At 48.3% G+C, this 24,154-nt stretch overlaps 2 protein-coding genes across 3 annotated transcripts; both read left to right on the top strand.

The window, feature by feature from the left end:
- Window positions 1–51: 51 nt before the first annotated feature.
- EFCAB12 (EF-hand calcium binding domain 12) lies at window positions 52–19,445 on the top strand. 2 transcript variants are annotated; one of them, XM_072127729.1, is made up of 9 exons: window positions 52–163; window positions 3,458–3,999; window positions 4,090–4,290; window positions 4,952–5,111; window positions 5,196–5,437; window positions 5,708–5,921; window positions 6,004–6,178; window positions 6,493–6,621; window positions 19,280–19,445. In XM_072127729.1, exons 2-9 carry the CDS (start codon window positions 3,550–3,552, stop codon window positions 19,401–19,403), a joined length of 1,695 nt encoding a protein of 564 aa, XP_071983830.1. In that variant the 5' UTR covers window positions 52–163; window positions 3,458–3,549; the 3' UTR covers window positions 19,404–19,445. The 2 variants fall into 2 exon arrangements, with proteins under 2 accessions (XP_071983830.1, XP_071983829.1); XM_072127728.1 differs by having other exon boundaries at window positions 6,490–6,621.
- Window positions 19,446–19,741: 296 nt separating this feature from the next.
- RPL32 (ribosomal protein L32) lies at window positions 19,742–24,154 on the top strand. The gene is made up of 4 exons (XM_072128084.1): window positions 19,742–19,875; window positions 21,889–21,989; window positions 22,069–22,250; window positions 23,985–24,154. The coding sequence occupies exons 2-4, from the start codon at window positions 21,894–21,896 to the stop codon at window positions 24,112–24,114; spliced, it is 408 nt and encodes a 135-aa protein (XP_071984185.1). The 5' UTR covers window positions 19,742–19,875; window positions 21,889–21,893; the 3' UTR covers window positions 24,115–24,154.

Genomic DNA, 24,154 nt, shown 5'->3' with positions numbered 1-24,154 from the left:
TGAGGAGACGCTGTGCAGCTGGAGCTCTATGGTTATTCTTTAACTGTAAACAAAAGCTTGGGCCTCATCCAATCAGTGTGAGGGAGAGGGCCTGTTGTCATGGTGATTGTAAACAGCAAGCCTGAAGGGATTTTCTGTATGTTTGAAGGCTCAGACTGCTCAGGTGTGTATGGGGGAGGCATACAGGGTCCTGTGCACCCACATATCAGTACAGGGGGGTCATACAGGGTTCTGTACACCCACATATCAGTACAGGGGGGTCATACAGGGTCCTGTGCACCCACATATCAGCACAGGGGGTCATACAGGGTCCTGTGCACCCACATATCAGTACAGGGGGGTCATACAGGGTTCTGTACACCCACATATCAGTACAGGGGGGTCATACAGGGTCCTGTGCACCCACATATCAGTACAGGGGGGTCATACAGGGTCCTGTGCACCCACATATCAGTACAGGGGGTCATACAGGGTCCTGTGCACCCACATATCAGCACAGGGGGTCATACAGGGTCCTGTGCACCCACATATCAGTACAGGGGGTCATACAGGGTCCTGTGCACCCACATATCAGTACAGGGGGGTCATACAGGGTCCTGTGCACCCACATATCAGTACAGGGGGGTCATACAGGGTCCTGTGCACCCACATATCAGTACAGGGGGGTCATACAGGGTTCTGTACACCCACATATCAGTACAGGGGGGTCATACAGGGTCCTGTGCACCCACATATCAGTACAGGGGGGTCATACAGGGTCCTGTGCACCCACATATCAGTACAGGGGGTCATACAGGGTCCTGTGCACCCACATATCAGCACAGGGGGTCATACAGGGTCATGTGCACCCACATATCAGTACAGGGGGGTCATACAGGGTCCTGTGCACCCACATATCAGTACAGGGGGTCATACAGGGTCCTGTGCACCCACATATCAGTACAGGGGGGTCATACAGGGTCCTGTGCACCCACATATCAGTACAGGGGGGTCATACAGGGTCCTGTGCACCCACATATCAGTACAGGGGGGTCATACAGGGTTCTGTACACCCACATATCAGTACAGGGGGGGTCATACAGGGTTCTGTACACCCACATATCAGTACAGGGGGGTCATACAGGGTCCTGTGCACCCACATATCAGTACAGGGGGGTCATACAGGGTCCTGTGCACCCACATATCAGTACAGGGGGGTCATACAGGGTCCTGTGCACCCACATATCAGTACAGAGGGGGCATACAGGGTCCTGTGCACCCACATATCAGTACAGGGGGGTCATACAGGGTCCTGTGCACCCACATATCAGTACAGGGGGGTCATACAGGGTCCTGTGCACCCACATATCAGTACAGGCGGGTCATACAGGGTCCTGTGCACCCACATATCAGTACAGGGGGGGCATACAGGGTCCTGAGCACCTACATATTAGCATAGGGGGTCATACAGGGTCCTGTGCACCCAAATATCAGTACAGGGGTCAGAAAGGGTCCTGTGCACCCACATATTAGCATACAGAGTTATACAAGGTCCTGTGCACCCACTTATCAGCAGGGCCATATGTAGTGTTGGTGCTCCCCTAGGCACTCTCAGTGCTTACGCCCCCTATTGGCGCAGTGAAGCTAATGCCTCCGCCCATATCACCAATCATGTTACTAGGGGAGATCAGTGCCGGACCCAGGAAGCATTCGATCCAAAATCTGATCCACTGCTGGCATTAGATTCAAAAACTGCTTCAGGCTGCGTTCACACGATGTGTTTCAAAGTGCATTGGGCAAAATACTTCATCACATGTTAATACATTTTCTGAGCAGTGGCGTCCGGTGTGACATTGTTAGTCATCAGTATTAATGTAAAAGACATAGAACATGTTGCTGCTGATACATAATACAGATTCGATTGATGCATTTTGCTCAATGCAATTTGAATTGCAAACACATCACCAGAATGCGGCCTCCGGCTGTGCTCACACTCTGCCCATTAGTTACATTTAGGAAGGTAATTCCAGCGCAGTGGGGAGGAGGATCTTGATTGCATCTGCCTTCACAGTGAAATGTGTGCGATGGGGAAGGTGCAACCCCATGTTTTGCATTGTGCACATGTCATCAGGAGAAACTTCTCTGCACTGAGCATGAATTGTGTTTCTAAATATTATTGACTGTAACCACTGGGAACCTAAATGTTCCCACTAACCCTAAACCAACTAAACCCAGGCCCATTAGCCCTAAGCTATTCACCCACTAGCATATATAGTACCATACATAATTAAAGGGGTTGTCCTTTTGTCCCGGTGTTTGAATAGGCGGAGAGAATGTCCCGTAGAGTCCTGCAATGTCCTGACTGCCCCGGCTGCCTCCTTTCTGTTTCAACAAAAAACATACTTACCTTTCCATCGTTCCCTGCAGTACTGTTTTCCTCCTCTCCCCGGTGCTCTGAGATGACGGAGAAGTCGGGCAGGGCCAGCTGGAGGTAGCTCTGCCCCCCTGAGTCATCTACATGCTTTGGGAAGAGGAGGAACCAGGACTGCAGGGGAACGGTGGAAAGGTACCTAGGAGAGAGAGACCCCAATATAAGTGAAGAAGGAGGTCAGGGGGCCACAATATTCAGAGTATGGAGGAGGGAGGTCACAATATAAAGGAGGATGGAGGCCACAATATGAGGGAGGAAGGAGGACAAGAAGCCACAATATGAGGGAGGAAGGAGGACAAGAGGCCACAATATGAGGGAGGAAGGAGGATAAGAAGCCACAATATGAGGGAGGAAGGAGGACAAGAGGCCACAATATGAGGGAGGAAGGAGGATAAGAAGCCACAATATGAGGGAGGATGGATGACAGGAGGTCACAGTATAATGGGGATGGAGAAGGCAGGCCAGGATATGAGGGGGATGGAGGACAGGAGGCCACTATATGAAAGTAATGGAGGGGCCTCAATTGGTAGAGGAGTAAGAGGGGGGCCACAATATGAGGAGGAGAGAGGGGTAGGTAGGTAGGTAGAGAGGACACAATATGAGAGGGGGCACAATGCTAGGGCGAGATGAGTGGCAACAATATGAGGGGGGAGGTAATGATAGGTGAAGATATGGGGGCATGATATGATGTGGGGGGCACTAAGGGGGAAATTATACTGTGTTGGCTGGACAAAAGACAGGACTTAAGGGGAAATAAATTTCCACAGTGCTTCACCTATTATCCCTCTTTTGGCTCCACAAAAGTTGGGAGGTATGATATCAGTACAGGGGGGGTTATGGGGGTCCTCTGCACCCACATATCGGTACAATTCCCTGTGAATGGCTACATTGTTACCTTGTTACAGTTGTATCCAGTCTAGAGAATCCTTTACAAGCCAAACACCTCCGCAGCACTACTCCCCCCTCCTGTGCTGATAGTTTGGTGCAAAAAGTAACCGAGAAATAACAAGAGCTGATATAACTATTTCAGATTTTCCTGCTTTTTAGACTCTGGAGCTGTAACCTCACCCATGACATGTTGGAGCACTCCCCATCCATGGTGTCTCGTCCAGTAACAATTACACTGCTTGATCTTCACAATGGCCAAAGAGGTTTCCTTCCAAGATCTGACGACAGACAACGGGGCCATAAGGTGGAAGCAGCGAGACTTGTCCCAGACTCATTTTTTCAAGGTGGCCTCCAGGACGTTTGGTCCTCCGAAGTCAAGGACACGACGAATCATTGCTCCCCCCATGGAAAAACTTGAGACAGAAGAATTGAAGGAGGAGACGCCAGCATCCTCTGGGAACGTCATCATGTCACCAGGGGATTGGATGACACGCAACGGAGAGGGACATGACACCAAGAGGAGCGTCACAGACTGGATATCAGAGAGGAAGAACCTGAGGACCCAGCTGGACAATATGGGGGATGTGGGGAGGTGGCTACAAGGAAAACCAGAACTGACTGATCTAGAGAGACGCGTCCGGGACAAGATGGCAGAGAGACAGATCGTGAGACACATGACCAGGGAGAATAGTCAGGATGTGGTGGGTACTTCAACTATAGTGTTCATATTAAAAGTCCCATAAACTGGTTCTCCAGAGAGAAAACACCCATAATTATCTCTATATTTCTAGGATGAAGGCTGTAGAGTGTCAAAGAGCGCACAGCCCCGTGTCATCACCCCTGACATCCAGCAACCCAGCCCCCAAGCCCTGGCCATACTGGACTATTACCTGCACCAACGCCGACTGCGCCTCGTAGACCTATATAACCAGACAAACAAAAGCAAGAAGAAGGAAATATCCAGTAAAGATCTGAAGTCTGTGAGAAAAGAGGTAAAAATCACACCTACAAGTATGCAGTCCTGTACATAGGGGGCAGTATTATAGTATGTGTATATATATAATTCCATTTCTTTATTGTATATCCATAATAGCTACATAGGCGCACATAAGGCAGCTTTCAAGGCCAACGCGTTTCGACAGGAAAGAGCACCTTCCCAGGCACAACTGTGCAGTACATTCACGCTCTTCATGCTCTCTTGCCTTTTCCAGCAGCGATCAGTGTTTGACAAAGGCCTCAGGGAGGTCAAAATGTTACACGTTTATGCCAAAATAAAAAAAAAATCACATTATTTGTGTATGTTACATGGGGTAGGACCCTTCATTGAGGAGTGCAGCCAATATATGTACAGTTTATACTCCTGTTTATTACTGTGTTATGCTATATTCACACGATCGCATGGGGGACGTATATACATCCCCCATACATGGCAATGGCCGCAGGGCGCCTTATGGGAGCGGTACGGTGCCGCACACGTGCGGCTGGCACCGTACTGTTCCATAGCTGGGAGAAAGATAGGACATGTCCTATCTTTTTGCCGGAATACGGTACCGTCCGCCATATATCACTATGAGGGGGGGGGGGGGGGCGGCACTCCTCCGCTTCTCTCACGGCACCGCTGTGTGAATGTAGCCTCATACTTTTTTCTTCTAGACTCGGATCCCTATCAGTGATGGTCAGTTTGATGATCTGGTTGTGTCACTCGGCAGCAAACATCCCAATCACATTAATTACAAGGAGCTGTCAGTGGGGCGACATTTATGGTGGAAGAAAACGAGAGACGAGCGAAGGAAAGGAGTGTCGGTGGACCCGGGTACAGTGACTATACAATCAGTGATAACCTGCACAATGCGTCTCCATTGATCCCCCATCTCTCATATGTTTTGTGCCCCCGCAGTGGTTGTAAAATCCTTCTCTCCTCCTGGTGAGGTGCAGCCTGAGCCGTCAGTTTCCGGATCTCCTGATAGCAGAATGGATTCCATATGGAGATCCCGTCACATCAGCAGCGTACAAAGTGACAGCAGCAAATCACAGTTCTTACAGGTGCCCCCGATTAGCCTGGACGAGATGAGACCCCTCAGCTACGAGGACATGGAAGAGATTGGAAAGAATTATAGGGAACAGAGGCGAAGGGCACAGGTGAGGGTATCGCAGTAGGATCTACTAGCATAGCCAGCAAAACAGCTCACATAGGGTTGTCACCCATCTTTTCTAGGCCCCAGAATGGGTAGTAAGCCTAGTTTATCTGCTATATGGTATAGAGGAATGGGTAACAGCATATCAAGGCTCTGGGAAAGCTGGGTGACAACTCTTATTACAGAAGTCATTGTAGCCATATCTGTTGTCTCCCAGCTTTCCCAAGTCCGTCTATTAGTTATGTGGCGTCTCACAGCTTTCTCCTGCCCATAGAGCAACACCCGTCTATTGGAGTGGCTGGAGCAGTGCCGCCTGGTGCGCACCGGTAATGGCGCCGTAGACGGCCACGCTCTGCCCTCTACACTGGGCGAGGAGGCAGCCGAGCTGGTGGAGCAGTTTAGAAGACAGGGCCTGCAGCAGTACCACAAGATCCTCAAACTGTGCAAGGCTTCTGGGGTGCCCCTCACCGAAACGCTGCTGGAACAAGGTGAGCCCTATTGTCATATAATGCTGCATCTGTCGATCGATAATTCTGAGTGTGTGACAATATCCGATATTTCTATACACAGCTTTATTATATCCCGGGGATAAGCTGATTTGTGAATCCGAGGAACATCTTCAGCTCCGGCAGCCGGGGACCGCGCTCTCATCCAAGGAGAACGTCAAGGGGGAGAGTAGAGGGGAGACGTCTTCTATGGAAAAAACAAGAATGGACAAGACCTTGAAGAATCCTTCAGAGATGTGGTACGATCCCAGAGGTGTAGGCAGAATGTAAAGGGGTCTTCCGCTTATTGCTGCCCCTCACACAAGGCATAAGCGGTCGTTATCATCCCTTGTTATACATTCACAAGTCCTGAAGTTCTATCTAAATGCCTTTCCTTTGTGTCAGTCTTTACTAAAATTCTGGCCTTATATTCATGAACCAGGAGGTGCAGGATGAACAACGATGAAAGCTCCGATTATAGAAGAGACTGACGTGTTTAATGGAAATGTGGATGAGAATGAGAAATTCTATTTTCCACATTTCTATGGTTTATGATAATTCTTCTTTATAGCAGCAGCAGCGGTCCGTACCCTCCGGAGAAATACGTCAGAAGGGTCAAGAGGAAAGTCAGAGGTAAAAAAAGCAACAGGACGGACACGCTGGCCTGCTGGACGACGTATGAGCAGTTCCAGGAGATGAGTCGGTAAGCCCTGGGAAGCAGCACAGAGTATTTCAGGAGAGGATTAATCTGATATTGCAGTGGGATATCATAGTAGATGGAGCAAGGTCCCTGCCCTGGGAAGCAGCGCAGAGTATTTCAGAAAAGGATTACTCTGATATGGCAGTGGGATATCATAATAGAAGGAGCAAGGTCCCTGCCCCTAGGAAGCAGCACAGAGTATTTCAGAAAAGGATTACTCTGATATGGCAGTGGGATATCATAATAGAAGGAGCAAGGTCCCTGCCCCTAGGAAGCAGCACAGAGTATTTCAGGAGAGGATTAATCTGATATTGCAGTGGGATATTATAGTAGAAGGAGCAAGGTCCCTGCCCCTAGGAAGCAGCACAGAGTATTTCAGGAGAGGATTAATCTGATATTGCAGTGGGATATTATAGTAGAAGGAGCAAGGTCCCTGCCCCTAGGAAGCAGCACAGAGTATTTCACGAGGGGATTAATCTGATATTGCAGTGGGATATTATAGTAGAAGGAGCAAGGTCCCTGCCCTGGGAAGCAGCGCAGAGTATTTCAGGAGAGGATTAATCTGATATTGCAGTGGGATATCAGAAGGAGCAAGGTCCCTGCCCTAGGAAGCAGCACAGAGTATTTCAGGAGGGGATTAATCTGATATTGCAGTGGGATATCATAGTAGAGGGAGCAAGGTCCCTTCCCTAGGAAGCAGCGCAGAGTATTTCAGAAAAGGATTACTCTGATATGGCAGTGGGATATCATAATAGAAGGAGCAAGGTCCCTGCCCCTAGGAAGCAGCACAGAGTATTTCAGGAGAGGATTAATCTGATATTGCAGTGGGATATCAGAAGGAGCAAGGTCCCTTCCCTAGGAAGCAGCGCAGAGTATTCAGGAGAGGATTAATCTGATATTGCAGTGGGATATCATAGTAGTAGGAGCAAGGTCCCTGCCCCTAGGAAGCAGCGCAGAGTATTTCAGGAGGGGATTAATCTGATATTGCAGAGGGATATCAGAAGGAGCAAGGTCCCTTCCCTAGGAAGCAGCGCAGAGTATTTCAGGAGGGGATTAATCTGATATTGCAGTGGGATATCAGAAGGAGCAAGGTCCCTGCCCCTAGGAAGCAGCGCAGAGTATTTCAGGAGGGGATTAATCTGATATTGCAGTGGGATATCATAGAAGAAGGAGCAAGGTCCCTGCCCCTAGGAAGCAGCGCAGAGTATTTCAGGAGAGGATTAATCTGATATTGCAGAGGGATATCAGAAGGAGCAAGGTCCCTGCCCCTAGGAAGCAGCACAGAGTATTTCAGGAGGGGATTAATCTGATATTGCAGTGGGATATCATAGAAGAAGGAGCAAGGTCCCTGCCCCTAGGAAGCAGCGCAGAGTATTTCAGGAGAGGATTAATCTGATATTGCAGTAGGATATCATAGAAGAAGGAGCAAGGTCCCTGCCCCTAGGAAGCAGCGCAGAGTATTTCAGGAGAGGATTAATCTGATATTGCAGAGGGATATCAGAAGGAGCAAGGTCCCTGCCCCTAGGAAGCAGCGCAGAGTATTTCAGGAGAGGATTAATCTGATATTGCAGAGGGATATCAGAAGGAGCAAGGTCCCTTCCCTAGGAAGCAGCACAGAGTATTTCAGGAGGGGATTAATCTGATATTGCAGTGGGATATCATAGAAGAAGGAGCAAGGTCCCTGCCCCTAGGAAACAGCACAGAGTATTTCAGGAGAGGATTAATCTGATATTGCAGTGGGATATCAGAAGGAGCAAGGTCCCTGCCCTAGGAAGCAGCACAGAGTATTTCACGAGGGGATTAATCTGATATTGCAGTGGGATATCATAGTAGATGGAGCAAGGTCCCTGCCCTAGGAAGCAGCACAGAGTATTTCAGGAGGGGATTAATCTGATATTGCAGTGGGATATCATAGTAGAAGGAGCAAGGTCCCTGCCCCTAGGAAGCAGCACAGAGTATTTCAGGAGGGGATTAATCTGATATTGCAGTGGGATATCATAGTAGATGGAGCAAGGTCCCTGCCCTAGGAATCAGCACAGAGTATTTCAGGAGGGGATTAATCTGATATTACAGTGGGATATTATAGTAGAAGGAGCAAGGTCCCTGCCCTGGGAAGCAGCACAGAGTATTTCAGGAGGGGATTAATCTGATATTGCAGTGGGATATCATAGTAGATGGAGCAAGGTCCCTTCCCTAGGAAGCAGCACAGAGTATTTCAGGAGGGGATTAATCTGATATTGCAGTGGGATATCATAGAAGAAGGAGCAAGGTCCCTGCCCCTAGGAAGCAGCACAGAGTATTTCAGGAGAGGATTAATCTGATATTGCAGTGGGATATCAGAAGGAGCAAGGTCCCTGCCCTAGGAAGCAGCACAGAGTATTTCAGGAGGGGATTAATCTGATATTGCAGTGGGATATCATAGTAGATGGAGCAAGGTCCCTGCCCTAGGAAGCAGCACAGAGTATTTCAGGAGGGGATTAATCTGATATTGCAGTGGGATATCATAGTAGAAGGAGCAAGGTCCCTGCCCCTAGGAAGCAGCACAGAGTATTTCAGGAGGGGATTAATCTGATATTGCAGTGGGATATCATAGTAGATGGAGCAAGGTCCCTGCCCTAGGAATCAGCACAGAGTATTTCAGGAGGGGATTAATCTGATATTACAGTGGGATATTATAGTAGAAGGAGCAAGGTCCCTGCCCTGGGAAGCAGCGCAGAGTATTTCAGGAGAGGATTAATCTGATATTGCAGTGGGATATCAGAAGGAGCAAGGTCCCTGCCCTAGGAAGCAGCACAGAGTATTTCAGGAGGGGATTAATCTGATATTGCAGTGGGATATCATAGTAGATGGAGCAAGGTCCCTTCCCTAGGAAGCAGCACAGAGTATTTCAGGAGGGGATTAATCTGATATTGCAGTGGGATATCATAGAAGAAGGAGCAAGGTCCCTGCCCCTAGGAAGCAGCACAGAGTATTTCAGGAGAGGATTAATCTGATATTGCAGTGGGATATCAGAAGGAGCAAGGTCCCTGCCCTAGGAAGCAGCACAGAGTATTTCAGGAGGGGATTAATCTGATATTGCAGTGGGATATCATAGAAGAAGGAGCAAGGTCCCTGCCCCTGGGAAGCAGCACAGAGTATTTCAGGAGAGGATTAATCTGATATTGCAGTGGGATATCAGAAGGAGCAAGGTCCCTGCCCTAGGAAGCAGCACAGAGTATTTCAGGAGGGGATTAATCTGATATTGCAGTGGGATATCATAGTAGATGGAGCAAGGTCCCTGCCCTAGGAAGCAGCACAGAGTATTTCAGGAGGGGATTAATCTGATATTGCAGTGGGATATCATAGTAGAAGGAGCAAGGTCCCTGCCCCTAGGAAGCAGCACAGAGTATTTCAGGAGGGGATTAATCTGATATTGCAGTGGGATATCATAGTAGATGGAGCAAGGTCCCTGCCCTAGGAATCAGCACAGAGTATTTCAGGAGGGGATTAATCTGATATTACAGTGGGATATTATAGTAGAAGGAGCAAGGTCCCTGCCCTGGGAAGCAGCACAGAGTATTTCAGGAGGGGATTAATCTGATATTGCAGTGGGATATCATAGTAGATGGAGCAAGGTCCCTTCCCTAGGAAGCAGCACAGAGTATTTCAGGAGGGGATTAATCTGATATTGCAGTGGGATATCATAGAAGAAGGAGCAAGGTCCCTGCCCCTAGGAAGCAGCACAGAGTATTTCAGGAGAGGATTAATCTGATATTGCAGTGGGATATCAGAAGGAGCAAGGTCCCTGCCCCTAGGAAGCAGCGCAGAGTATTTCAGGAGAGGATTAATCTGATATTGCAGTGGGATATCATAGTAGATGGAGCAAGGTCCCTTCCCTAGGAAGCAGCACAGAGTATTTCAGGAGGGGATTAATCTGATATTGCAGTGGGATATCATAGAAGAAGGAGCAAGGTCACTGCCCCTAGGAAGCAGCACAGAGTATTTCAGGAGAGGATTACTCTGATATTGCAGTGGGATATCATATCTCACCAAAAAATTGAAAAACACAGCATCTACAGTATATTTCGTATAATACAAAACAATCTTTATTGGGAAAAAATAGTGCATCACAATGCACCAGCAACAGTACAATATAAAAACAACAGAGAGTGCCACATAATATAAAGTTGATAAAACCAGTAGAACAAGTAGAGACTGGTAAGTGTAGCCTATTAATAGTCACAACCTAAGTAGGAATTGCAAACAGAGGAAAGACGTCCCTCACATAGGAGCAGTAATGTTACCTATACCAGTAGGAAGGCACACGCTGTACACCCCGCACTTAGCTTTTTCAAGGGGAGTGTCTAGAGAAAGGCTTGATAGGTTTAAATACAGAAGTGCACCAATGAGAGAATAAGGCTGAAAAATGTAGATCAGGTACAGCTGCAGGGCCGGATTATAGGCGGGGCTCCCGGGGCTAGAGCCCCGGGGCCCCCACCATCTTGCCCCCCCAGGGGGCCCCCACCAGATCGCGCCCCCTCCGGGCCCTGACTCCTCAGCCGCCACCTCCCTGAGCCGTCCACCAGACGCCGGCACAGCTGACCGTCTCCCCGCATATCCCCCTGCATGGCCGGCCTGTCCGTCCGCCCCCTGGCACAAGTTACCGCCTCTCCGCCCACCCTTCAGCTTCATGGCCGAGCCGTCCTGCCGCCCGGCACACGTTCCCGTCTACCTGCACGCCCATCCTGCGGCATGACCAGACCTTCCCGCCCGCTCGCAATCCTGCTCGCGCTCCCTCCTCCCCTACCCGAGCAAGCAGCCGTCCTCCGCTAGCCCCCCACCCCCCGGACAAGCAGCTGTCCTCCGCTCCCAGCACCTGCCCGAACAAACAGCCGTCCTCTGCTCACGTCGGCCACGCCCCCCGCCCGCCAGCTGGAATGAGCAGCCGCCCGCCCGAACAAGCAGCCCTCCTCCGCTCCCCGCCCGCTCCGCTCCCCGCCCGCTCCGCTCCCAGCCAACCACCCCCCCCACGCGCGCGAACAAACAGCCGTCCTGCGCTCATCCCACTCCCCACCCCCCTCGCCGAAACCTGCAGCCGCCCTCCGTTGCGGCGCCCCCCCCCCCCCCCCGAACCAGCAGCCGTCCTGTCCCCCCCCCCCCCATGGAACAAGCAGCCGTCCTCCGCCCCTCCCCCCGTCCGTACACCCCCCCCCTCCGAACCAGCAGCCAACTGACCCGCACGCTGAACAAGCACCCCACCAAACACCCACGACGACTGGTCACCCTAAAAGGGTAAGTATACATTACATATGTATTTATGTGTGTATATATGCATATACAGTGTATATACTGTGTGTATATGTGTATATATGATGTATATATGCATATACAGTATATATACTGTGTGTACATACTGTGTATATGTGTATATATGCATCTACTGTCTATATCTGTATATACTGTGTATATGTGTATATATGCATCTACTGTCTATATCTGTATATACTGTGTATATGTGTATATATGCATCTACTGTCTATATCTGTATATACTGTGTATATATGCATCTACTGTCTATATCTGTATATACTGTGTATATATGCATCTACTGTCTATATATTTATATACTGTGTATATATGCATCTATTGTCTATATATGTATATACTGTATTTATACATGCATATATTTGTATAAGCCTATATATGTGCACATTTAAATATATATATATATATATATATGTATATATGATTTATGTTTATATGCGCTGTATGTGGTATGTATGTATATGCTCTGTATACTGAATTTGTGTGTGTATTTCCCGTATGTGTGTGAAAATGCTGTATATACTGAATGTGTGTGTATTTGCTGTATGTGTGTATATTCTGTATGTATATGCAGCATGTGTGTACAGTATATGGTATTTTTATACTGCATGTATGTGTATATATGGTCAGTGTATACTGTATGTGTAAATATATATATTTATTGTATATAATGTGTATGCCGTATGTGTGATGTATATATACTGTATGTGTGTATATACTTTATGAGTTTGTGTATACTCTGTGTATGGCTACATTCACACTACCATATGTAGGACGTATATACGGCCTATATACGTCCTCCATAGACGGCAATGGGCGCATGGCGCCCTACGGGAGCGGTACGGTGCGGCACCGTACCGCTCCGTGCCCGGGAAAAAGATAGAACCTGTCCTATCTTTACCCGTAGTACGATGCCGTGCGCCATAACTTCCTATGGAGAGGGGCGGGGGTGAGCTGCGCTCACCTCCTCCTCCTCTCCCCGTGCACTGCCGTTGCCCGCTACGGTAGGGTATGGGCGGGCAACGGTAGTGTGAATATAGCCTATTAGTGTATAAATGTATATGGGTACATAAATGTGTGAAGGTCGATATAAACATGTGTTACTGGGGATGAGGTGGCTGTATGTAGCTGTGTTACTGGGGGCAAGGCGGCTGTATGTAGCTGTGTTACAGGGGGTGTGGTGGCTGTATGTAGCTTTGTTACTGGGGGTGAGGCAGCTGTTTGTAGCTGTGTTACTGGGGATGAGGCGGCTGTATGTAGCTGTGTTATTGGGGGCGAGGCGGCTGTGTGTAGCTGTGTTACTGGGAGGCGAGGGGGCTGTATGTAGCTGTGTTATTGGGGACGAGGCGGCTGTATTTAGCGGTGTTACTGGGGGCGAGGCGGCTGTATGTAGCGGTGTTATTGGGGACGAGGTGGCTGTATGTAGCTGTGTTACTGGGGATGAGGAGGCTGTATGTAGCTGTGTTACTGGGGGTGAGGCGGCTGTATGTAGCGGTGTTACTGGGGATGAGCCGGCTGTATGTAGCTGTGTTACTGGGGGCGAGGAGGCTGTGTGTAGCTCTGTTACTGGGAGCGAGGTGGTTGTATGTAGCTGTGTTACTGGGGGCGAGGCGGCTGTATGTAGCTGTGTTACTGGGGACGAGGCGGCTGTATGTAGCTGTGTTACTGGGGGTGAGGCGACTGTATGTAGCTGTGTTACTGGGAGTGAGGCGGCTGTATGTAGCTGTGTTACTGGGGATGAGGCAGCTGTATGTAGCTGTGTTACTGGGGATGAGGCGGCTGTATGTAGCTGTGTTACTGGGGGTGAGGCGGCTGTATGTAGCTGTGTTACTGGGGATGAGGCGGCTGTATGTAGCTGTGTTACTGGGGATGAGGTGGTTGTATGTAGCTGTGTTACTGGGGGCGAGGCGGCTGTATGTAGCTGTGTTACTGGGGACGAGGCGGCTGTATGTAGCTGTGTTACTGGGGGTGAGGCGACTGTATGTAGCTGTGTTACTGGGAGTGAGGCGGCTGTATGTAGCTGTGTTACTGGGGATGAGGCAGCTGTATGTAGCTGTGTTACTGGGGGTGAGGCGGCTGTATGTAGCTGTGTTACTGGGGGTGAGGCGGCTGTATGTAGCTGTGTTACTGGGGGTGAGGCGGCTGTATGTAGCTGTGTTACTGGGGATGAGGCGGCTGTATGTAGCGGTGTTACTGGGGGGAGGTGGCTGTATGTAGCTGTGTTACTGGGGATGAGGCGGCTGTATGTAGCTCTGTTACTGGGGGCGAGGAGGCTGTATGTAGCTGTGTTACTGGGGGTGAGGTTGCTGTATGTAGCTGTATTACTGGGGATGAGGCGGCTGTATGTAGCTGTGTTACTGGGGGTGAGGCGGCTGTACGTAGCTGTGTTACTGGGGATGAGGCGGCTGTATGTAGCTGTGTTACTGGGGATGAGGCGGCTGTATGTAGCTGTGTTACTGGGGATGTGGCGGCTGTATGTAGCTGTGTTACTGGGGATGAGGCGGCTGTATGTAGCTGTGTTACTGGGGGCGAGGCAGCTGTATGTAGCTGTGTTACTGGGGATGAGGCGGCTGTATGTAGTTGTGTTACTGGAGAGGCGGCTGTATGTAGCTGTGTTACTGGAGAGGCGGCTGTATGTAGCTGTGTTACTGGGGGTGAGGCAGCTGTATGTAGCTGTGTTACTGGGGATGAGGCGGCTGTATGTAGCTGTGTTACTGGAGAGGCGGCTGTATGTAGCTGTGTTACTGGGGATGAGGCGGCTGTATGTAGTTGTGTTACTGGATGAGGCGGCTGTATGTAGCTGTGGTACTGGGGATGAGGCGGCTGTATGTAGTTGTGTTACTGGATGAGGCGGCTGTATGTAGCTGTGTTACTGGGGGACGAGGCGGCTGTATGTAGCTGTGTTACTGGGGGACGAGGCGGCTGTATGTAGCTGTGTTACTGGGGGACGAGGCGGCTGTATGTAGCTGTGTTACTGGGGGACGAGGCGGCTGTATGTAGCTGTGTTACTGCTGGGATAGTGGAAAGGAAGCAGGAGGACGTGTATGCACGCTGCATTCAGTGGGGGCCTCCACCAGATTTTGCGCCCAGGGGCCCCCACCAACCTTAATCTGGCCCTGTACAGCTGTGTACCTATAGCTGATGAACGGCAGGGAAAGGAAGGGGCTGGACAACAAAAGATCACATGACATGGGAATGGATACCAAGAGTCCGAGATATCGCGGTATCTGGGACCAGGATATGTTTCCTACGCGTGCGCCAAAAAGAGCGAGTGCTGCGACAGACTACCAAGAGTCTGGCGCAGCTGCGCCAAAAATTGGAAACAAGGTTCAATAGTCCACTAGGTCGCTTGGGAATGCCCACAGGGTATCCAGGGGACAGTATTACATAGTATCCTAGTATTATAAAATCTAGAAGGTATTAAAACCAGCATCAGAGATATAATTATTACAGGGAAGGGGAAACATCTAATCTAAAATATGGGAAAGGGAAGAGGCTCAGAGGATACTATATAAAGTGACAAGTGCATAGATCAAAATGGTAAAACACAAGTACGTATACAATTGAATACATAGGATTGATGAAAGTGATGAGTGCAATGAGTACATTAATACAAATATATGTACAGTAAAAGTAAACTCCCACATCTGAGATATATAAATAACGGTAAAGAGGACCAAAATACATATAGCAAAAAGAAAGGATGATAATAAGCAAACATAATATCATAGATGATAGAAAAACTATGTGCAGAGTGCAAACCAACATGCATGTGACAGTGCAAAAACCGTGCAAAGTGCAAGTGCATCAAAGTGCCAACTAAGGTAGTGAGTAGGTAATATATAGTAGGCGAGAGGAAGGGGGGCATGGAGGGGTCCAGTATGGAGAATCAGTAGGATAAAAAGAGCCGTTCATATTAGTTCTCTCCGGGTGGGCTTCTGAAAAATAAAAAGAAGAAAATAGATAATACTAACAAAAAAAAAAATTAACAAAAAAATTATATATAGACAGGAGACTGCAGCAAGGGAGAGAAGTCCCAGAACAGAGGTTTTGTGTAAATAGAAGCACAAAACAAAAAAAGAAAGATGGACAAGACAAGGACATAAATTATAATACAATATAGTAATAAAACCTAAACCCTAAACACTAAATAAAAATAAAAGAGGAGCACAGTAATCTAGAGATATAAACCATTACAGGTAAGGGACAAAACTCATATTCTCGTTGAGGCCTCTTGGAGATACCGTGTCTAAGAGGAAGATCCACTTCGTCTCTTTCTGGGCCAGGACTCGTTTCCAGTTTCCACCCCTGGAGTCTACCATCACCCTATCAATCCCTCTTACCTTGAATAGGGAGCTGTCACATTGGTGATACTCCTTAAAGTGACGTGGTATTGTCTTTAGACTCCTCACATCATGTTCATCCTTTGCTGCCTCTATGCCAAGAACGTGCTCCCGGATCCTGCGACGGAATTGTCTTGAAGTCAATCCGATATAAATCAGACCACACAGGCATGTTGCAAAGTAGATAACTCCAGTAGTCGTACACGTAATGGAATATGTGATTTTAAATTCCTTATGCCTGTGTGAGTCAAAAAAGATCTGGGTCGTTTCTACATTACTACATGCCACACATTTTCCACAGGGTCTATTACCCCATTTGGGGCCCTTAGATCCAAAGATCCTGTTGGTTGGTTCCCTGTGGGTGCTACTTACCAGATGGTCACGAAGGTTTTTTGCCCGGCGGTACGTAACTGATGGATGTGTAGATGTAAACTTCTGTAAAGTGTCGTCAATCCTAAGAAGATGCCAATATTTCGAGAGGATCGTCTGCATTTTCCTCCATTCCGAGTTATAGGTGGTTATGAATCTGACGATATCTTCGTTAGTGCGCTTTTCTGGCTCTTTCATGATGAGATCCTCCCTTCTCGCTTTTTTAGCTCTCATATAGCCTTTTCTTATGCAGCGTTCCGGGTAGCCACGTTCCTCGAAACGGTGGCGTAGATCTTTAGCCTGAGTCTCAAACAGTGAGTCATCCGAACAGATACGTCGTATCCGAAGGAACTGTCCGATCGGGATGCTATCAATTAGTTTCCTAGGGTGCGACGATTGAGCGTGAAGAAGGGCATTGCTGGAAGTCTCCTTCCTAAAAACATTGGAGGAAATAAATCCATCACCATCCACATTAAACAGCACATCGAGGAATTCCATGTCCTTACGTCCAACTTTGTAGGTAAGTTTGATGTTATAGATGTTATCATTAAGGGACAGTATGATATGATATAGTGGGATATCATAGTAGAAGGAGCAAGGTCCCTTCCTACAGCACAGAGATGAATGTTTTAATCTTGTGGAGAGTTGCATGATGGAAGGAGCAGGATTCTCAGCAGCGCAGAGTATTTAAGGGCGCTGTCCCACGTTGCGTTCAAAAACGCAGACGCAGACAAAACCGCGCCCACCGGGGTGGTCCGCGGTCCGATCGCATCGGCGTTTCTATGGAAACGCCTGTGATCGGGAACGTGCCACCGGTGTTTTGCATTAATTTAACGCAAAACACCAGCGGCTCGTACCTGATCGCAGGCGTTTCCATAGAAACGCCGATGCGATCGGACCGCGGACCGCCCCGGTGGGCGCGTTTTTGTCTGCGTCTGCGTTTTCGAACGCAACGTGGGACAGCGCCCTCAGGGATTATTGTGTTAATAATCCATCATGTTTGGGGTTATCAATGCCTAATCCATGGTTATATTTCATGGCAGCCCAATTACAGCACTTACGTGGATGGGGAGACATGGCTGGGGGACTATCCTCTCAAAAAGTGATATGCCATATTTTAAAACAGGGTAATCTACTAGGAGCTTTACAAGGGGGTTTATTCCAAACTGTAGATGGGAAGTTAGTGACACTGAAATGCATAGACAAACTGTGGTGGAAGACGCGCAGCCTGCTGGGGATGGAAGGATATACTGTACATACCCCCTTGTGGCCAAATGTCCAATACCCTGAAATAGGCAAAATTACTCCGTTTCCTCAGTGGTTAAGTAAGGGAATCACTACTATGGCCCAATTATATGAGGATAATACACTAAAGTCCTTTGAGCAATTGCGCTCAGAATTTAACCTTCCACACTCATGTTTCTATCAATTTCTTCAACTGAGACATGCGATAACCCAACAGGAACGCTCACAGCCCATAAAAAAATCAGCCCATAACATAGTAATAGATATGATAAATAAATCTGGAGATACGCGAGGTATAATCTCAATCAACTACTCATATCTAAGGGATGCCCATATTAAAAAATCCCCTACAGACTTAAAATCTAAGTGGGAGAAGGATGTGGGAACCATTACCGAAGATCAGTGGCAAGAGATTCTGGAATCGGCACCTAGAGTCTCGGTCAGCGAGGCGCAGAGGTTATCTAATTTATACTTGTTACATAGGGTATATTTTACATCTGTTAGGTTGTTTAAGATGGGGTACAGTAGTGACGATTGCTGCCCCAGGTGCGAGAGATCTGGTGCAGACCTGATCCACTTGATGTGGAACTGCCCTGGGTTACGTCGTTACTGGCAAGAAGTTCTTGATTTGATCGACCAAACGTACTCCACAACTATAACACGTAGTCCTCTTATATCTATTCTGGGCTATGTGTGGGAGCTGCAACTGTCTGAGAGCCATAGACTAGCAGTGCTGCGACTGCTATATGTAGCCAAGAAGCTCATAGCTTTCCATTGGAAGGATACTGAGCCTCCACAAATCTCTGAATTTATTTCTAGGGCCAATCTCTTATTACGACTGGACAAGTTTGTTTATCAAAAGCGTAATTCCTTGAAAAAATTCGATGCCATATGGGGCCCATGGCTTGATGCTCCAGGATTGGCTCCCTTAACTCTTACTAGAGACAGAATAATTAGTAGCATTGTAAGGTGATTGTCATCATTGTCTTGCTAACAGTTAATAGGGCGGATAATATATGTAAAGATGTATGACCTTCCGATTGTTGGATGTCTGTGTATATCGTCACTTGCTCTAAGCTTTACGGGACTGTTTATGTAGTCCTTTAGGACTAAGGATATCCAGGATGGACCCATACGTGGACCTCATATTGTCAAAGGACGAACACCATCTGTTATGGACTTTCTGCGATTGCATGGTTTACACTGGAATGTGGACAATTCACTCACCAAGCAGGGATAGGGAGAGAGTGGGGTGGGGTTTGGGGGGGGGGGGGTTGTTGTAATGTTTATGTTGTTTGAATGCAAAAAAGTCTAAAACTAATGTTTGGTTTTCAATAAAAAATTTATTTGATCAAAAAAAAAAAAAATCCATCATGTTTATAATTTTTTTTTCTTTTCAGAAACCTGGGGCACAGATTCCCTCACTGCTTCTACACATGTGATGACGACGCGTTTTGGCCAGGCCGGCTGCTGGAGAAACTCCGCGTCTATCTGCCGCACGTCACCAACGCGTCCGGAAGCTGAGATTCCTCATTACATGTACATTGTAATAAAATCTAAAGTGTTTCTAATATTTGTTTATTTTATTTTTTGGAGCTCTATGATGCTTATTACCTACACTTATAGGACTGACTACAACTACATCCCAATACCCCCCTCTGTGTGTATGGGTAGCAGATATAGGAGGCGCCGGCTCTTATAGTCATGCGTTTTACATTTTCAAAATATAAACCTATTTTCATAATTTATATTCTTCAGTAGAGAATAATTTAGAAGGAGAAGTAAAAAATATATAGTATGAAGAAAATTAGCGAATGAAGCATCTATAGGGCGCAGCTGAATCATTACAGGATGACGGGCTGCAGTACCGCCGGGCGCCGCTATATAGCTGGCGCTGTTTCCCCCGGAAGTTCTCGGCTCTTCTTTACCTCGCCCCGCGCCTCTCGCTCTCTCTCTTCCTCGAGCTGTCTGCGGAGAAGGCGGACGCTCACAACCGGTGAGTGGAATCCATCGTCATCCGCGCCGGTTCTGCCCCATCTGGTACCGGGGGATACATCACTGTGACCCGGTGGTGTGGCCGGGCTTATCCGCTGTGTTATTATGTGACTGGGGGGTCTGCGGTGTGGAGGGGCTGTGAGGTCGCCGGGGCCTGGGAGCAATATGGCGGCTGTGTCTGTGCTGCCGCCGGGCAGTTACCTGGAGCTGCTCCACTGTGACGGCACCTCAGCAGTAGACAGGACAAGGGGCTGCTGGATGTAGTGAGGAGCTGCTTGTAGTACTACAGGTCCCAGCATGGGGGCGGCAGTGTCTGAGCCCCTGCACACAGGACCTGCTGACCTGTAGGTGGACGTCACCTTTAAGTAATCAACATGGGATTTTAAAGGTGAAGTCTCCCCATAATCTTCACGAAGTCAAGACTAAGATGTGGGGGGGTTATACAATGTAATATATAGGAGACCCCCTAAGTATGTAGCAATGTACCTGGCACCCCCTGTGGCTGAGGTATTAGGTGCTGGATATTTAAAGGGGAAGTCCAGGACTAGTCACCTGTGCAGGGGGTGCTCTGTATTACACTATGGAGACTCTGGGTGCTTCACCCTGTACTCCCCTTCCTGGCACGTGGGTGATCTGCACCTTTTATAAATCTCTCCCTCATCCCCTTTCTATGTGGATTTGGTGCATGCAGCGGTGAGATGTAGTATAGCGTGCGGATGGCTAGATCCTATACTGCTCCCCAGTGCTCTATATGCCTGTGTTTACACTCTGATCTCCATGTTCTGCATTGGTCCGGCACATGGGGACTCGCTGATGGGATGAGCCCCTCCTATAAACATGTAGTATCTCCTGCGCCGCCGGCCATGTGCTGCCTGCAGTCTGTATTTTCATTTGTTGACTGTAATGGTCTAACTTGGCCCCATTCACATTATTCTGTGGGGGACATGATATAGACCGTGAATCTAAAGCCCCGTTCACACATTGCTCTTGAATCGTGTTTTGAAACCTGCTGTGTTTTAAGATATCAGAGACCACACAATATTATCCATGCGAGGTTCATTTTTATCACTGTCACCTATAGTTGTCATATGGTGGAGGGTCGAGCGCAGGATAAGGATGAGCGCTGCTCGCCCCTTTTCCATAGAGGAGTGCAGGGCCGGCGCTGTGACACAACATAATATAGGACAGTGTAATGAGACGTGGGCTCGCTGCACCGTTACTGGATGTCATTGGGGACCAATATCGATTCGCAAATGGTCCGGCTTGATATCGGTCCCCATTACGTTCATGTGAATGATCCCTTAAAGGGATTTCCTGAGTTCTGGAGTAACTATTGAATAATGTGGACTGTTAGGCCCCTCCCAGCCGAAGTGGAGGTTTCCCATCACCAAGTGATGTCTCGGGTGTTGTGCATGTGGTCATGTCTTATTCGGCAAGACAGTCTCCAAGTGTGCAGTGTACCTGATGCATCACTGAAAGGGGTTATCCAGGATTGGGAGGTTTGGGCTATGTGTGGGCGAGTCTTTAAATAACATGAGATATATATATTTTCTCCAGCCCCTCTGTCTGATTGTATACCAAGGTTCAGCAGTGAAATCAGCTTGCACCCACTAAAGCCTACCACTGCTGCTGTAGCATGCGAGGGCTAAGGATGCCCTGCCGCTGCTTAGCCTCTGTATACAATTGGTGACGTATGGTGCATGTTGCATTTGGCTTTTCAGAGGGGTGGGTATTGTCAGATTGTTTTATATTTGAAATCCCTGAACCTACAAAACTCTTTTATTGGGCGCAGAAGTGACCTGTAGATGTTAGGACCTCAGGGACTCCATACCTGAGTCTGCGGGGCCCCCCATGCCTTGGCAGCGTACGGTCATGGAGACAGAGCACCGCAGTCACCCATTCCGCAGCTGGTCGCGTATCAGTTTGCGGTAGTTGATCTGCGACATCTGACTGTGATTTTGTTGCTTCTCTGTAATGGAGACTTGATGAGGTATTAATTGTATCTTTTGTTCAGGTAACATGGCGGCTCTCCGGCCTCTTATCAAACCTAGAATCGTCAAGAAGCGGACGAAGAAGTTCATCCGCCACCAGTCAGACCGTTATGTCAAGATTAAGGTCAGTAGCTCCTCCCCTGTGTGACACGTGTAGCGGTGTGTTTGAGGGTAATTAACACTTCGGACTTTCTTTCCTGCAGCGCAACTGGCGTAAACCCAGAGGTATTGACAACAGAGCCCGCAGGAGGTTCAAGGGTCAGATCCTGATGCCCAACATTGGTTATGGTAGCAACAAGAAGACCAAACACATGCTGCCCACTGGATTCCGCAAGTTTCTGGTCCACAATGTCAAGGAGCTCGAGGTTCTGATGATGAGCAACAGGTGAGAGACTGTGGACGCTGGTGGGGATATTGGGGTGCCTGAGTACAAGAACCCCCGGACCACCTCTGTAAGAAGGTCCTAAACACTAAGGGGAGCTTAAATTTCTATGAAGATGAAAATGCAGTGTCCTGTTTCATGGACTGACTACAGTGCACACAGAGTTCTCCTTAGGCTTGTAGCCACTGACGCTCCACTAGGGGATTCAGGGAAAATATGTAAGTTTTCCAGGATGGGAGAAGGAAAACTAAGCCTCTTTTAGCTACCCTGTAAGGCAGCTCCCTTGACATTAAAGAGGACCTGTCACCCAATTTAAAGCAGCTCCTAGTGCTTGATCAAACGCCCCAGAACCTCCGGTAACGCTATCTAACACTGTGGCGGGGTACAGTGTAATTCATGGGGCGTGGCTAGGGGCGGTGACTGACGCCTAGCGCGTGGCAGTCACTGCCGGCCTATGGAGTGAGCGGGGCGGTACGGGGAAGAGGCAGCGCCTCGGACCGCCCCCTCATGAATACATCGGACACCTTTGCGAGCTGTCTGATTACACTGTACCTCGCCGCAGTGTTTGATAGCATTACTGGAGGTTTCCGGTAACGCTATCACTCTAACACTGCGGCGTTTAGTAAGCAGCTCCTAGTGCTTGAACAAAGTGGTGCCGAAAATTGAGGTGACAGGTCCTCTAAGCCTGACCTTCAGGAAGCCTAATTACATGATGCTGGATTAAAACCAAACCAGTCTTGTCTATCCTAGAAGGAACAGACTCCCAGGTCTGTGCAAAATGTACTATATCCAAAGAACAGAGCGGCCGCTGATCAGTGGGTGTCTGAGTCTTATGACCTCTCAAACTGGATCCTTTTCCCAGTTACATACAGTACCATTCTCCTCCACACTGCAATGCCCACCACTGCCCAGGGTAACAGGACCCCCTATCATCCAGAGTAGCAGCATTTCGTAAGCCTCTGATCAGCAGGTTATTCTGTGTAAGGGACAGACGGAAGTTTCTGATGCCTGGAAAGTAATGGAAGTCCAGATTCTGCTAAAACCATGCTGGCTATCTGCCAGGTGATGCTGTGGCCCCCAGCTATCCCTGACTCCCCCTCACATGGACTCCATTCTGTGGCCCCCATACACAAGTTGCATGTTCCCATCAATATGTAATAGGTGTATATTGTTCTCCTTTGAGAAATGGGAGTGCTCTGAGGAAATCCCCTGTCGTAGGTTTAAGGCCTTTGTCTATGAGACGGTTATAAAGTTGTGTGAGGTTATTTTGTGAGGGCTGAACTCTCAACACGTTGTTGCTGCTGCATTTTTTGTTTCAGTGTTTAGTGGGGTTATCCCAGTGTAGCGGCTGCTTGCAACCTACTGGATTCTGTGCACCTCTGCATGGTGGTCCTGGTCCCATAGGGGGCTGTTTGCAATTAGAAAAATTTTAGTTTGCCCTAGAAGTTTCTCTTATGACCTGTTGAATGATTTGTGGAAAAGAATGTATACCCAAGACTGGAAAACTTGGATAAACCGACCGTTACAATGGGTAGCAGTCTGCCTAATACTATGTTGTATAATGTAACGATTGTAAAAAGGTTTGGAGGCAAATTATAAAACCTGTAACTTGAGGGAGATTTCCAAATGATAGGACTTCCTCTTCTACTTTTATAGGGATGAGGCTACTTTTCTTGTGTATAGTACATGCAATCTCCTCATGGATCAGCCTCTCACAATCTCCTCCTCTTCCTCCAGGTCGTTCTGTGCTGAAATCGCTCACAACGTTTCCTCAAAGAACCGAAAGACCATTGTGGAAAGAGCGGCACAGCTCGCCATCAAAATCACCAACCCCAACGCCAGGCTGCGCAGCGAGGAGAACGAGTAAACGCCTCTGCACATTTGTGTTCAATAAAATTAAAAGAGAA

Source organism: Engystomops pustulosus, chromosome 10, assembly GCF_040894005.1.
Source record: "Engystomops pustulosus chromosome 10, aEngPut4.maternal, whole genome shotgun sequence".
NCBI classification, from domain to species: domain Eukaryota; kingdom Metazoa; phylum Chordata; class Amphibia; order Anura; family Leptodactylidae; genus Engystomops; species Engystomops pustulosus.
This window is presented reverse-complemented; position numbering and strand designations above follow the sequence as displayed.